Below are 15,437 nucleotides of genomic sequence, written 5' to 3'. Positions count from 1 at the left end.
AATTGCGTGGGTGGTGGCGGGTGATGGTGGTGGTGGTGGGCGTGTGTTGGATAGCACTCGTCATTCATTGTTGCTGTTACCATTTTCATTTAATGAGACCTTGGCCAGTGCAGCTACTTTGCTGTTTTGTGTCAAATGAATAATGTCGGCCTCATTAAGTTTAAACATTTGAGCACCATTTGCTAATTTAATTTCAATTTTATTCATATGCACAATGAGAAAAACTATATATTTAATTATTCAAAGAAAAATTATTGCGCAAGAGAAAGATATATTATATTTTACATTATTAGATGTTCCCCTCTAATAAATCACTAAAAGTGATTAACCAATAAAAAGGGGAAAAGAACCAAAAAAGTGATAGCTTTGCTCACTCTTGCTAACTGTAAAAACAAAGCCGCTAGCTTTGGTTGCTATGTAATGAGCCAAATGTAAGGCTGGAATGCTGCAAATGTGTTTAATGTGCTTTATCACATCCTCTTAGAGGATTCGGCATAATACTTGGACAGAAATATGCACATCAGACTTCTACATTTAGGGACTGATAATTCTTTCATTTTCAGTGATTGATCATGAGTATTAATGTCCAGATTCCTGTCTTCTGTAGAGCATTCCATCAGAATTATCTCAGAAGAGCTGTGGCGCTGCATTTTCCCTCTTTAATTTCTGTGAGTTGCTCCTGGTTTTAATCTGTGATTCCTTGCAAGAAGTGTATGTGGATTAGTTTGCCTGATTGAAACATTCCTGCCTTCATAACAAACAAAAATCTTAACACTTGATAAGTGGGGTTATCCTTCACTCATCCCTGTGCCTTCCTGTGCTTTAGAATGCCAACTTACAGAATAGCCTAAATAAAAACAGACACTATTTGGTAGCAAGCCAAAATATCAGTTTAATATACTTCAATTTGCGTTGCAATGATGTACTGACAGCAGGAGGCAGGAGAGCATTGGCTTACATGAAGCACAATGGAAACTCTGAGAAATGGGAATGCCATCACTACCAGTGCGGTTGTGGCTGAACTATCACCAGCATGGTTGTTGGCTGGTCAGGTGAAGATCACACAAAATATTCTAAAAACTGTGCCCCAATATGGAGCCTGACAGGGAATCGACGGGGGTGTTTTTGGTTTCTCCAGCAGCGAGATTCTTCCTCTTGTTTTTTCAACGCAAATTTGTAATAATTAATCAAATAGGAAAAACATGAGGTGCTGGACAGCATCAGAGGCGATGCTCTGAGAAAACCATACATTTAATTCCCCATCACAAGTCCCTCTTGTGTGCAAGGTCCTTGTAAAGGGTGTCTCACTCCTGACATAGACTCACAATGACCGTGATGAACTTAGCCCCTTCCCTTGTTAAAAACCAACAAAAAAAACAAAAAGTGCTTTCACACATGGAAAGAAATCAGATTCACCCTGAGTGACATTAAGCGCACATGCTATGGTTGACAGAAGAACATGTCTGCAGTGTTAGTCTCTTAACACGCTGCATCAAATCATAAAGTGCATTAAAAAGTGCTCTAATTATTAAATACCCTCTGTGTATAAACATGTATTCTGTTTAGCCACACCACTCTCATGCAGCACACTCCTCTCGCAGCAATCACACATGGTTACTTGTCTTTCTCAAGATTCAGAATCCATTCATTTGTCACTCTCTTGCAACCTTGTGCACATGGAAAGCAACCCGGTGTTTCCTCCAACCCAGAGAGAATATAATACAGTTATGGAGTGAGTGCTGAGGTCACACAGACTGGCTGTCAGTGTTTGCATAGTCAAACTTCATGGCTTCTCACAATATCTACAGATATCTGAGTAATCATATCTTTTCTTTCCCAGCCAGACATAAAGGTGCAGTTTTTAAAAAGGCAGTGTAATCATGACAAGGCACATTATAAAAGTCCAAAACCACAAAGTTGTATGAAATGTTGATAAATTCCCCACTGATCAGGCTGTTTATTTCCAGCCTTTCAAACTGGCTCTAGACCACGCAAGAGTGAAATCACGTCACATCACTACAAAAGCCCAAAATGAAGTGACAGTCAAGGACACAGACCTGAGATTGACGTTGATCACCCGGAAGTACGTGGACTGTAAATACCAGCGCGGCTGTGAAGCAGTAACAGAGAGGAATGGTGGCTGAAAAACTTCAACGGTTCATTATTATCTCATGCGGTCCTGAATCTCCTTAAATGTTAAATTCAACTTCTGAGCAGATGTTTAATCCCGGCTTTTTAAGGTAATAATTATTCAGTTTTGACAACAGTGGGAGCATCAGCGGGGGGGAGGGGGGATGACAAATAGGTGTTTTTCCTGCCATCTTGTTCAGTCTTCCTGGACAGTCTGGGACTGCCAGAGGCCTTCCGGCCCATCTGAGGACTGGAATCAGCTGCCATTTTGCGCTGAAGCAATGGGCTCTTGGAGGCTTTTGACTTTCCTGTCATCAGTAGAGAGTCCACGACCTTGAGGGACCTTAGGCTGAGCAGTCCACAGAAGTAGTTACAGCGGTGCTGCGAGACAAAGTGCTCAAACACTTTGGGACTCCCTTCAACAGACAGACCTTGATGCCTGCAGCAGTGCAAACACACACAAAAATAATGTTACACTTTTCTGCTCCTTAGAAATGTTAATTACCTGTGAAATTAGGTTTCCACACTATGATTTACAAAAGGATTCATCCATACAAACCCTGTTGATTTAACTGAGATTCCAACATTGGTGATCTTCATGTCAATACCTGCAAAATAACATCACAGAACTTAGGCTATTTAATTTCCTGTTGTTTAGTAAATCACCATAATTTTATATTAGCAAAAACTGTATATACTTTACACACAATGTACAACACAACTACTAAGAAGTGATGGATGTCCCACAATGTCCACAAAAACCTGAATCACACCATAATGACGAGCAAAAACGTTTAGCTCAGCGTTTACCATGTCCATTTAATGTTCTCTTTATACGTTTATATTTATATAATTTCTCATGGAAGATGCCAAGCTCTACATCAATTTTGATGACTGTCATTTGCTGCCTCTTCAGGACAGTACTGACATTACACACAGCTGTCAGTATTTTTGTTGTGGACTGAAGGAAGGCACTGGCTTCAGTTCCACTCCATCATTTTATCACATATTATCAGCAAATGTGTGACAAGGTACCTTCTAGTCGAGTGAGAAGCATATTGCCGTTGGTCCACTGAAAGATCCAGTGCTGCAGGGCACAACACTTCTGCTCCACATCTGAGCCAGTCCTCATATCTAGTCTGCCTGCCTGATCTAGAACAGAGAATCTCTGATAGTCTCCCGGTAGATCAGCCTCCACTGTGACATAAGGCACCGCATTAGCTGGTCGGTACATCAAGTAGACAGGAAGCACCCTAGGCAACACAGATTGCCATGTTGTGAATGATCTTTAGCGACCTTTAACGTAGCATGAACGGTCAGCAATCTTTTAGAGGGTGTTATATTTTGATGATCACTAAACTGATTACACTCACTCAAGCGAGGGGCCAAAGTTGTCAATGACTCTTGCTTCTGCAGAGAAGATTTTGCAGTATTCACGGGCCAAGTTCTGAATTTTACATTCCTCCAAATGAGAAAAGGGTAGTGAAGATGAGCACAGAGACAGGTTATAAGTTCCCTTGACAAATTAAAAGTTCACTTCACCTGTGTGATCATTTCTAGATTCTTATCTGTGAGACAGTTTTCCCCTTTGCCACTGTAGGAAATGTAGTTCCGCACTTTGACGATACAAGTGTGTCCAGACTCAAACACAGGCTCCAGACCATAGATGACTTTAGCCCTCCAGACCTTGTGCAAGCAGCCATCGCCAATGTGAGATTCTTGCATCACCACACGGCCAAAGAATTTGTTACCCCAAACGCCAGAATCAGCCACGCCCTTGCTGAAGATCATGGGTGTCATTTCAATTTCTTCTCCAACTGCATACAGAAAAAGGTAAGAATGGGTGTCAGCAAAACATCTGAGCTCTGAAGAAAAGCCTAAAGATGTCTAAAAAACATCTTACCACCAAGATCCTCACATATGGACATTCCAGTCAGGACTGATGCAGTGAGGAAGATGACAGGATGAAGGAAACATTACTGTCCTTCAATTACAGTGTAATTTTGAGCTAAGAAGTCCTTACTTTCAGCACTGAGTAAACAGTCTGTGGAGTCTGTTCCATATTCGTTTGTGATTGTGCATCTGTAAACCCCCGAGTCTCTGTGTGATGCCTGAACAACAGCCAGGTTAACCTGAGTTTCATCTCCTGCACTAAAGAACAAATTACACAGCTTTAGTAACAAAACCACCTCTCGAACCCACCAGAATGACAACATTAGAAATATACATGCTTCATTTGTTTTATCGAGTCCATTCGCTGTGTTTTCCCTGGAAACTCACCTTCGTTTAACCTGAGCGATGTCCTCTTCATCCCTGGACCATCTTATTGTAGAGTCAGTCAAAACATTGAAGAACTGACACCACAGTTTCAAATGTCCTGAGGCGTCTGCAAATGTTTCAGACCTAATTTTACGAATCACCTGAGGAGCTGGAGACAATGACACAAAGCAGGAAATTTTCAGGAATGCCATACAAAGAGTTTAGGAATGCCCAGATATAGCATTCATTATACATGTACTGCTATAAACGTGTCTCCTCTTTATTTATTTATTTTAACCATTTTTAATTATGAGCAATTCAGATACCTTTTGAAGGGACTTCGTGGTTGTATTCCAACACTTTCTTAAAGTTTTCACAGCTGCTGGCAATCATGCCCGTGAGTCACTTCGCCCCGCACACCTGTTGTGGATCTGGACACTAATGAGCCCCTTTCTTAATCCCCGGAGGCACACCTGCTCCCTGCCAGATCGCTATTCGTGTTCCGATGACTTTCCAGCCTATTCCTGTTTGCCTGCCTGGTTCCGACCTTGCCTGTTCCTGACCATTCTGTTTTGCCTGCTCCCCGGTAAACCCTGTCTGCCTTCTGCCCGATCTCGACCTTGCCTGTCCCCGACTATTGTATTCTGCTCGCTCCCCGGTGAATCCTGTCTGTTGTCTGTGTCGCATTTGGGCTCTCATCTGGTTCGTGACAGTACGATCTGAACCCAGCGCACAACCCGTCCCCGCTGGACTGATGGAAATCATTCAGCTGCACGAGGAGGCGGTGGTGGCTGCCGCCGCGGAGGCGAACCAGATGAGAACCCAAATGCGACACAGGAGTTTGGCTGAACACCGTTTTATTGTCAGACACAGACAACAGACAGGGAGCGAGCAGAATACAATAGTAGGGGACAGGTAGTGATGTTCCCTCTGACATGGGGCTCCGAACCACGCCCCAAAACTCGGTAGTTTTTTTCTGAAGCACTGCTCCGGAGCTCGCTTCAAATCACGTGACTGATGACGTTTGAACCACTTCACTGCTTCATTCAGACTGAATCAGCTGACTGGTTCGGTTCAATGGGCGGGGCTTTGAACAATTGGCGGGTCTCAGTTGTGTTTAAAAATGGATGAAACAGCGCAATACGTTGCCTATATGGTCAATACCTTTTTGGATTGATTTGATTAGCGTTCTTATTGCTTTCGGTTTGCTTTCTTATTGCTTTGCAATGGAACCAACCAGGAAGAGATCTCAAGTCTGGGACCACTTTGAAATGGTGCCGCCAAACAAGGTAAGTGTTACAAACGTATTTTTCAACTCTTATTCACACAGTAACAAATAATAAACCACACACACATCTCATTTTTAATTTGCATTTGAAGTGTTTGCTTTGTTCCCGACATCTGGCATATAATAACACGTCATCAATGATGAGGCATTACTAGTGATGGGACGAGCGACACTGGTGCGTCAACACTGTGCCGAGAGCTCAAGAGTGAAACCCCGTATCGGTGCGTGTATCGCTTTAAGAAAGAATCACGTGACCGATACAGGAATTGTATCGTTTGGATGTGCCGCGCCAAAGTGTGTTTATAAGGAAACAAACTATCGACATGTCGTGGGTTTGTTGGATGGAGTTTTGCAGTTGCGCAATTATGGATCGTTCTAAGAAGTTTTCCCCAGTGTGGAATAATGTTGATCTTGTGACTCCAAACAAGGGAAATCTTTTTCTCCTTTGAGCATTGTTTACTGTTGTATACAATTTTTAACGGTGGCGCTTTATCAGTTTATCAAGTGAATGACCTGTGATACATATGATAGTCAAGTCAAGAGCCTTACAGTTGCTTTATTGATTTTTTTATAGGGTGTCTATTTTTTTAACAAGTGAATGCAATGCCTTAGTCTTTACTCTGTTCTAGTAAGAGGTTTGAATTGTTTGTAACTTTTTGTTATTGTAGGTGAAGTGTCGGCTCTGCTCCACAGAGCTCTCTTACATCAATAAGAGCACTTCATCAATGCTGAGGCATTATAGAGCTCGGCATGGCAATGAAGAATTGGCAGATACTCGTGACAGAACCAGAAAACACATCCACATCTGCATCAACTTGCACTTAAAACTCTCTGCTCACCATCGTCATCTGTACCGTGTGAAAGAGTATTTTCTAAGGCTGGGGAGCTGGTGTCTAAGAGGAGAAATCGCCTCCAAAAACTTTTGTTCCCCAATAAAAATTCATAAACTAATCACTTTTTTGTATTTCATATGATTTAACAGTTAACAAAGAATGTGTGTACATAAGTAAGAAATTGTAACTCAAATTTGCTATATTTTACATACCAACTCAGTTTAGCAAACAAGGAATTCCTTTACCTGCAATCATTTTATAACTACTGCAGGGTCACTATCGGGTGACCAACACAGTATCAATACAGTGCCGACACAGTTTGTGTAGTGTGTCAATACACTCCTTGAGGTATCATCGTCCCATCACTAGGCATTACCAAGCCAAACATGAGAATGAAGCTGGTGGTGCTGCTGTGATGATGTTTCTATCAGGTGAGTGGGTGCTGTTCCAGGCAATATTGATGGCACAGAACTCAAACAAAATGGCAAAAGACCTTGGCATAAACCTCAATAGAATTATGAAAGAAACTCAGTGGAATAGAAACCACAAGCATCTTCTCTTTATCATCATTACTTGACCCAAGATTTAAAACACTCGGATTCCAAAGCCCTTCAAATGCCGAGTCAGCTGTGCACCGGTTAAAATCGGAGTGTGCGGCATTGTTGTGGAATGCACCCACCGAAGAGGACCCGCCATCCACTTCAACAGCACAGCCAGAACCAGCTGCTTCTTCCCAAGGTACAACAATTATAGAATTTGGATCAATAGATTTATTTGCATTGATTCATGTACGGACTAAATTTTATGTAATGTTTTATTTTAAGTCATTGATCTGTGGAAGCTGTTGGACAGGGATGCTGAAGAAGCAAGAGCGTCCAGGAATGCCACCACTGATGCCATAGTGGAGGTGCAGCGTTATCTGTCAGCCCCTCCACTTGAATGATCACAGGACCCTCTGGTGTACTGGACGATAAACAAAGCCCTATACCCAAACCTGTACCACCTGGCAAACCAGTACCTCGCAACACCAGCATCCTCTGTGCCCTGTGAGAGGGTGTTTTCTAAAGCTGGGGAAATAGTTTCAAAAAAGAGAAACTGCCTCAAACCCTCGACTGTGGAGAAACTGTTGTTTTTAAATAAAAATGCATAGGCACACCAGTTCACCCAAGCACCTTAGGCCCATACCCCCCATATGTTCCTAAAATATGATAATACAACATCAAAAGTGCACACTTGCTGGGTCATCAACCTTTTGCATGGCTGCAGTACAACCAATGCGCCAGCAGATGACCCCCGCGTTTGAAATGATTGAAGGTTCGAGTATGAACCAATTTTCAACACAATGGTCCAAAAGGGTTCAAAGACTCATGAAGCCTCATTTGGACATCACTAGGGACAGGCAAGGTCGAGATTGGGCAGACAGGGTTTACAGGGGAGCAGGCAAGGTCGGAACCAGGCAATATGCTGGAAAGTAATCGGAACACGAACAGCGATCTGGCAGGGAGCAGGTGTGCCTCCGGGGATTAAGAAAGGGGCTCATTAGTGTCTAGATGCACAACAGGTGTGCGTGGCGAAGTGACTCACGGGCATGATTGCCCGCAGCTGTGTCAAAGTATTTGGTTGCGGTACAAACTAAGTACCAATTACCTTCCAACATTCAAGTTGTGATTGTCTGCTAAGGTTTTCACCTTCTCTTGGTTCTCTGACTATATTATAGGCCCTGACCATAGCATGGCATGGCATGTCATATATAGTTATGTGGGTCAGTGTCCACTGAAGCAACCCATTGTTCAAGAATTCCTACCTTTGAATGGGTCATGCTTCTTCTTCTTTAAGAGTTTGTCCTCTGTTTTCTGGATGTGTGTCTCATCACTGGTCTTCTGGCTTTGTGTTGCATCCTCAGATTGGATTTTCCTCCTGCTGAAGACTGGAGAATGCCTCTCCAAGGAAGGAGTTTGCTCAGCCTGCTGTGATCTTTTCTGCAGGCTGGGTGATAATGGCAGGGACGGTGGACATGCAGAGAACTTAGGACTCTCAGTAGAAGGGTTGTGAATCTGGACTTGGTTATCCACCGGTGATGGGGCTTCTGAAAAATCGTCAGGTGAGGTTTTCTCTTTTGGGAATTTGCGTCGAGCCCCAGAAGCCAGCTCTTGTTCATTGGCAGCAGGAATAGATGGAGTATGACTCTTTAACAGAGGACTGGTCTTTGGAGATAGACTGGCTAAAGTGTGAGTTTGCTGGAGGTCCTCCACCATCAGCCTGTCCTGCTTATTAATCTCATTGGGTTGTAAATGTGTGACCTGCTCAATTTCAGGAGGAACCATTTGCACATTGTTTTCCATGTGAAGTTTATCTATTTTAGAATGATCTGAAAGATTTTCAGAAGTTCCATTTTGAGTCATGAGGCCATCTACTGAGGATGATTTTTGCAGGCACTCCACTCGTTTGTCCTGATCGGATTTGTCTTCGTCGTGCTTTACAATAGGAATGTGTAATCCTGTGTCAGTTTCTGGACTGACATGTCTGGATAAATCTGAAAGCAGAGCTGCTCCGGTCTCCCGACCAAGGCCATTCATCTTTTTGTTGGTTTCAGCAGTTGTCCCAGTCTCTACGGCAGAGGTAGGTGGGATTTTTTCTGAGGGCTGAACAGCTTCTAAGACTACATCATGGACCTCTAGTTGCTCCTGATCACGTTGTAGTTGCTGATAAACCTCCATCAGTGTTTCTTTTATGTTTCTTAGAGGCATATCTTCAGTTTTCCTGTTGGATGTATTCACTTCTGGGATTCTTTGGCTTTCATCACCTTTTAAATCTCTCTGCATTGGTATGGAAGCTTGCTCTTGTGCTAATGAATTTGCCAACATGGAGTCGAGAGCTTTGATTTGTGTTCTCAAAAGTTCAGCTATAGATATTACTTTTGGAGGTGTGGGCTGATGATTTTGGCTGTCTTTTGCTTGGAGCTGGGAAGTTTTTTCTGGTATGTTGGATGACCTGTGCAAAATGTTTTTCTTTGCTTTCTTTAATGTAAGCTCATTCTTTTCAGATTGTTTCTCAGATCTATCTGAATTTTTTTCTATTTCTTTATCTGTTGTTAGTTTCATTTGTTTCTCTATTTTCTGTTGGTGATCAACACTTTCATGTTCTATCTCAACCTTCTCCAGCAAGATCTTGCTTTTAGACCTTGTTGACTCACCCACCTTCATACTACCAACCTTGGTTTCCACTTGTTTTCCCCTCTCTTGAACAGTTTTTCTACCTGTATCAACCTGGATGTGCTTGGTTCTGGGCAAAACCTTACACCCTCTGCTGGTCTGACCAGTGCCAGGGTTTTGGAGCGATGACTTCTGTATGTCTGTAAAAGGGAGCGTACGGCTTCCATTTCCACTGGAATGATCCCATCTGTCCTTTACCATTTTGCCAGTGGCTGACCCAGTGCTGAAAGTCAGGCTCTTGATGTCATCTGCTGGGGTATCTCTCTGTGATGGGGACTTTTGAGGCGGTTGAGCTTCTACTGAGCGATGGTTGAGCGGGACCTCGAGGCTGACAGGTGCATCATTCCTGGACATCTTTTTTCGGGCCTGTGTAACCTTGGGACACAAGACAAGCAGAGTTTTCCAAGCTATAAACACTAATCCTTTATCCCCGGCTACATGGGACAATCACATGTTAGCTTAAAAACAGCAACTGTGTCAGCAGTAACACACACAGATCAGTTTGGACAGGAAGTGAATAAAAATAAAGATTCATTCTGCTCAGTCGAACAAATCCATTTTTCAAAATGGTCAGAAATGAATTTTGACCTCGGGTGCTTTTCTCTCTACTGAAGTTACAATTCATGTAAACCCTTTTACAAAACAAAGAGCTTGTTTATGTGAAGCTATTCTACTGTGTTTCTGCCTGAGCAGAAAAGAATGAGAACCATTTTAAATGGTGCTTTAGTGTTCTCTGAATGCCATCACTGCTCAGACACGTAGCAACAGCTATTCAATAAGCAGCCTGCAGCAAATTCATAGTTCCCACAATCACACAGCTTTTTTAAGCCTGTGAAATTGCAGGTTTAGAAAATGTCATTGAAAATGATCATTGATTAATCATGAAGATTTTTAATACAAAACCACAGATTTTCCATAGCAGCCTGCTGTTCTGCTGTTACAGTTTTTGCAAAACAATATTGCCACCATTCCTAAACTATAGACAATTCTTTGAGGAGCATCGTTAGCCAAGTGTGGCGGAAGTTCACGTCCATTCTTGGTCAAATAAATAAAAGTGGTGAGTGAGAGATGCCACTGGGAAGTTTTATATATTGGATTACTTTTAAATCACATCATCCATCAGGCAACTCTTGTTAGCCTCCATATTTAGATGGACACGAAAGTAGGGATAAATACGCCGATTTGTCTTCAATATATTCTTGTCCCTTGTAGTATTTCATCTGCAGCCATAATGAGAGTTTATTTCTTTAAATTAGCATGAGAAGAAACAATTATTACATTTAATATCAAAACAAATGCTTGATATTCTGGTGTGAAGCAGCCATTGTGAATAACGTTGCCTCCCTACTCATGCGTCATGCAATTCTTGCCACCAGACACCAGGGTGCACTTAAAAGTTATTAATAGCTGATGAGAGGAGGCCTGTGTTGGCAGGACAAAGCACACACGAGCTGATGTGTAAAAGTTGACTCACCTCCCTCAGCAGTCCTGGACAAGTCTCTGATAGATTTTTCTGGCAGGGCCCAGTTTCCTTGTAGGACAGTTGATCTCCAGCCCATCCACAAAGACTTAACCCAGCTCTGCTGTCAGGAGCTGCAGCTGAGCTGGTTTCTGACTTGTCTTCTGTTTTGCTGACTGGAACAGCATCTGTCGTCTGTGCTTTGCTGGGCTGTAGTGCTGCAGCAATTTGTTGCAGTTTTGCTATTTTATTATCAGGAACAAACTTCTGCATTTGGGAGGGCTCTTCCGTGACTTTATGGTCATGTCCTTTACCTTCAGTTGCTTGTGCAGTTTGACCAGGGCCAGCTTTTGAACCCATTAGATGGGCTTTCTCTGGAGCCCCAATGGCACCATTTTCACTCACTGCCTTTGAAGGCTTCTCATCAGAAGTTAAAACCTCCTTTTCTTTTTGACTTTCGGTCACATTCCTGGAATCCACAACTGCCAATGAAGTAAATATGTCGTCTACTTCCATAATCTCCTCTGAAGTCATGGTGCCACATTTGGAGCCCTCGACTTTGGCTCTTTGTTCCCCAGATACCCGCTGACCCTTTTCATCTTGGGAAATCTTAATCTTCTTTGTGAAGGGTGATTTGGGTTGATTTGCAGTAAAAATCTTCTGGGCAGAGTTGTATGTGTATGTCCCCGATACATTGCTGATGGATGTCAGTGTTTCTTCCAACTCATTCTCTACAGCCTGAGGAGTCTCCTCTCTCCCCTCATCCTCCATGGAGCTCAGCACACTAAGAAAACCCTGCATACTGGAGTAGCGTTTCCTCAGTGTGTGGTCTGGACTGATGGTTCGGAGCGGTTCTAGTTTTTTTTTACCTGCCTCTTCTTTGTATCTGTGAGCCTTTTGTTTCAGCTTGGCGAAGTAGCGCTGGTGGATCTTAAATTCGTTCATTTCCCCCACCTCCAGAAGCCCAAAGCAGGACACAATACCCTTATTGTTACTGGCTGACGCCTGGTAGATCGCAGCATCCTCTAAAGTGCAACTGCACAAGCACAAAGTCGCCATCACTAAAATGTATTGAGCTCAAATGTTTTTAAATATTATTTGAAAGCTAAAACGGTCACAAATGAGGGTTTCATCAGAAATCCTGAGACAGATGTTTTTTTTTCCTGTTTATACTTGCATTTCTATACTAGGGTTAAGGTTAGGGTTTCCATCAGGGTGTGTCGGGCAGAAACAGTTTTGTTTGCCTTTTTCCCAAATTCCAGAATAATTACAGTAGAATGTTCATGTTTCCAAACATACGTACTTGTAAATGTGCAGAGAATGGTGGTGTCCATTGTGGGCTATTTCATATTTAGGGAGGCCACAGTATCTGTCTAACTGCACATCTTCTTTATACCAGACGAGCTGAGGAGCTGGATGTCCTAAAACAAAAAGAATGTCTGAAGATGAGGATTTACAGTATTAAAACTGCAGCGCTGATGCACCATTTGCCTTCAATTACATATTGAACATATAATCTCAGACTTTTTCTCTTTTTTTTCTCAGAGTTTTGCCACATCGTCTTCATCCCTCCTCTGATCTAATTTAAGGGGCTGGGTGTGTTTTCATGATGTGCAGTATGCCGATTTACCTGTAACCACACAGGAGAATTTGACGTTGCAGTTTTCAGACACAGCCTTTGACTTGAGGGTGGCTTCAAAGAACGGCTGCGTTTCTTCTGTCAGCTGTGCCTTCATCATGCAGAGCGTGCTCCTGTGAAGAATGATGAGACGCTAATTCTATTTTGATCGTTTTCAAATCTCATGCATTTTTCATCAAAGGCCATATTTGAATTCATGCTCTCTCAGACATTCTTGTCTCCTGTCAGATTTCTGCATTATAAACAGTTGTCTGAAGCCTCCTTACATGGGTCTCAGTAATGAAATCAATTATAAAAATTACGTCCATCCCCATAAATTGAACAGTTGAAAGTCCAGCTTGTGGAAACGTGTAAGCATCATCACGTGGAGCATCTGGAAACATCGCACTGTCACAGTAAAGGATATTATTACGCTTTAGTGCTCTAACTTGGCATTAGATGCTAAGCTGTTGGTAATACAAGAACATTACTCTAGTAGTCAAAAATGTAAGGGAGAAATTTTTATTCATTTTATTCCCCTTCTAAATCAGTCACGTGAGCAACTTATTACAAATTATTACATAGTTCAATGGTTGCACCTATAAGATTTGAAGAAAAAAAACCAATGCAATATCTGGGTCAAGGTAAACACTACAGTAGAATCTAGAAAGACTCTGGATGGTCTGGTTCTCTAAAATGGAGTGTGACCTCATGACTTTTCCATGCAGAAGCTGCTTGTTGTAAAATGGGGCCCGTGCTGCATAACTGAGATGCTGCTCCTAATCTGCAGTTTATTTCACCGCTGGTGAGCCCATCTGAAGCAGCACTGCAATAGGCTGTACCTGTTTTCTGGCCTCACGTTAGAGCTGTAGCTGCAGCCATTGGGCCGACTCGTCCCGTTACTGTCCTCCCCACTGCTGGATCTGCCATTGCTGAAAGACGAGCGTGTCATCCGGCGAGAGCCCATTACTTCCACTGACAAAAGGACTAGAAAGGCGGGACAGTTCCCAGATGATAAAAAGCTGATATGGCCACTTGCGTTATTTTCCAAAGCTAAAAGAGAGCAAAGATGATCGAAACCAGAATTACAGAATTGCCGAAAAAAGGAATACAATTTGCAGCGACACATCTTGTCAACCTATTCTGTGTGAACATACACCAGCAGATAGCTATTCATCTGCATATTTAGGGCGGTTACCTCAGCATTCACAGGTTTCCTTCCTCCTTAGTCAGATACCCCAGAGCACTGACTTCAGCCTCTGATTCCCGATCAAGCAAGAGCACGCGGAAGCTGCTCCGCTATTTATAGTCAGCCTGCAAATAGGCACAAGAGCACATCCAAAATTTGTCTTCGGACCATTTCATAAAAAAACTCTTTGCCAGTTTTCTGAGATAAATTGGTAAAAGTTTTGTACAAGCACGGAAAAAAAAATCAATCAGTTTGAGGGAGAATGCCAACGAAATCCCATCTCCGTGATACGTATGCTGGAGCCCTGAAGAAGAATGAAGGAGTTTAATCCGTCAGTTAAGGCTTGTTTCTCTTGTAAGAGGTCCACTTGTGTGGTCATGAGTCTGTGCACACACTGCTGTAAAGAATCATGTGAGCCTGTCAATCAGGAGAAGGATGACATCATTGTCCAGGTTATTATGAGCAGAACTTCTCAGATGAGCCACATTGTTACCCTGTTAAGCAGATGTCTGGACTTAGGATGGTGCTAACTGAGGGCTCGCTCCAAATGTTCAAACCAGAAGATGACAGAACGAGAGCAAAACACTGGATTATTGTGTATGTGGTCAGATTTATTTTGCATTATTTGTCCCAGTGAGGGATGATCATCTTGTTGATCCCCTGAGTAAAAGCAGTAAGAATAGAACAGGCTTATATAGACCGACCCACAGACAGTTCCTGTCTTATCTTACACGCACTCATCCTCAGAAATACACACAATACACTTCCTGAAAAGAGTTAATTCAGATGAATTTACATACTGAGCTGCACTGACAAACACATTAACAGTCTCTTCGACGTTTATCAGACTTGTCATTTATATAGAACACCAACAGGTTGATCTTTCAGTCAGTGAGGTATAAAAACATCTTGTGTTTTGTACCTCAATCAAGGTCACAAAGATTTCAGTTTTCTCTCATGTTACGCGTGCGCGCACACACATGCACAAACACTACAGATGCCAGTGAGCAATTTTCATTGTCTTTTATTCCACCTCTTCCCATAAAACTGCCATTACCTGCCTCAGATTCCATATTTCTGGCTAGAAATGTTATATATGTCCAAGTTGAAACAGGAAAAAAAGCTGACTGAAAATGTTATTCAATCCCAAACTAGTGAAAAGCTGAATATATCGGGAAGAAAAATATCCTCAGGGGACTTTTAACCCCTCCATCAGCAATCATATCATTCATGTTTCTACTGTCGGAATGCAAAAAGGGAGAAAAAAACCCCACCTGTTTGTGTGCACCCAACATCAATCCAGCTCTGTGTGTGCGCGTACTGGCTACACATTATACTAGCAAATGAGGACATTTTGGCTTGTCCTCACAACAAAGAACTGTTTAGACATTAGAATTGGGTTTGGGTAAGGGTTGGTACTGATGGGGTGAAGGAATGTTTTATGTCTCT

The 15,437-nt window shown here is 42.5% G+C and overlaps 1 protein-coding gene and 1 long non-coding RNA gene across 5 annotated transcripts; one reads left to right on the top strand and one right to left on the bottom strand.

Annotated features, from left to right (window-relative positions):
• Positions 1–867: 867 nt before the first annotated feature.
• Positions 868–14,371, bottom strand: alpk3b (alpha-kinase 3b). Of its 4 annotated transcripts, none has more exons than XM_057025413.1 (14): positions 13,998–14,358; positions 13,642–13,852; positions 12,812–12,933; positions 12,485–12,602; positions 11,197–12,217; positions 8,315–10,097; positions 4,411–4,558; positions 4,154–4,281; positions 4,034–4,069; positions 3,673–3,947; positions 3,504–3,592; positions 3,166–3,383; positions 2,690–2,738; positions 868–2,569 (listed from the first exon to the last, which is right to left on the bottom strand). In XM_057025413.1, exons 2-14 carry the CDS (start codon positions 13,764–13,766, stop codon positions 2,248–2,250), a joined length of 4,434 nt encoding a protein of 1,477 aa, XP_056881393.1. In that variant the 5' UTR covers positions 13,767–13,852; positions 13,998–14,358; the 3' UTR covers positions 868–2,247. The 4 variants fall into 4 exon arrangements, with proteins under 4 accessions (XP_056881393.1, XP_056881394.1, XP_056881395.1 ...); XM_057025414.1 differs by having other exon boundaries at positions 2,208–2,569; positions 2,686–2,738; positions 13,998–14,363; XM_057025415.1 differs by having other exon boundaries at positions 2,479–2,569; positions 3,166–3,282; positions 13,998–14,370.
• On the top strand, positions 7,498–10,055 carry LOC130521698 (uncharacterized). Its single transcript, XR_008949418.1, has 3 exons — positions 7,498–8,272; positions 8,414–8,611; positions 9,932–10,055. It is a non-coding gene; the product is annotated as an uncharacterized LOC130521698 (long non-coding RNA).
• Positions 14,372–15,437: the final 1,066 nt, after the last annotated feature.

Source organism: Takifugu flavidus, chromosome 2 (assembly GCF_003711565.1).
Source record: "Takifugu flavidus isolate HTHZ2018 chromosome 2, ASM371156v2, whole genome shotgun sequence".
Classification (NCBI taxonomy): Eukaryota; Metazoa; Chordata; class Actinopteri; order Tetraodontiformes; family Tetraodontidae; genus Takifugu; species Takifugu flavidus.
The sequence above is the reverse complement of the archived record's forward strand: the minus strand, read 5'-3'. Positions and strand labels throughout refer to the sequence as shown.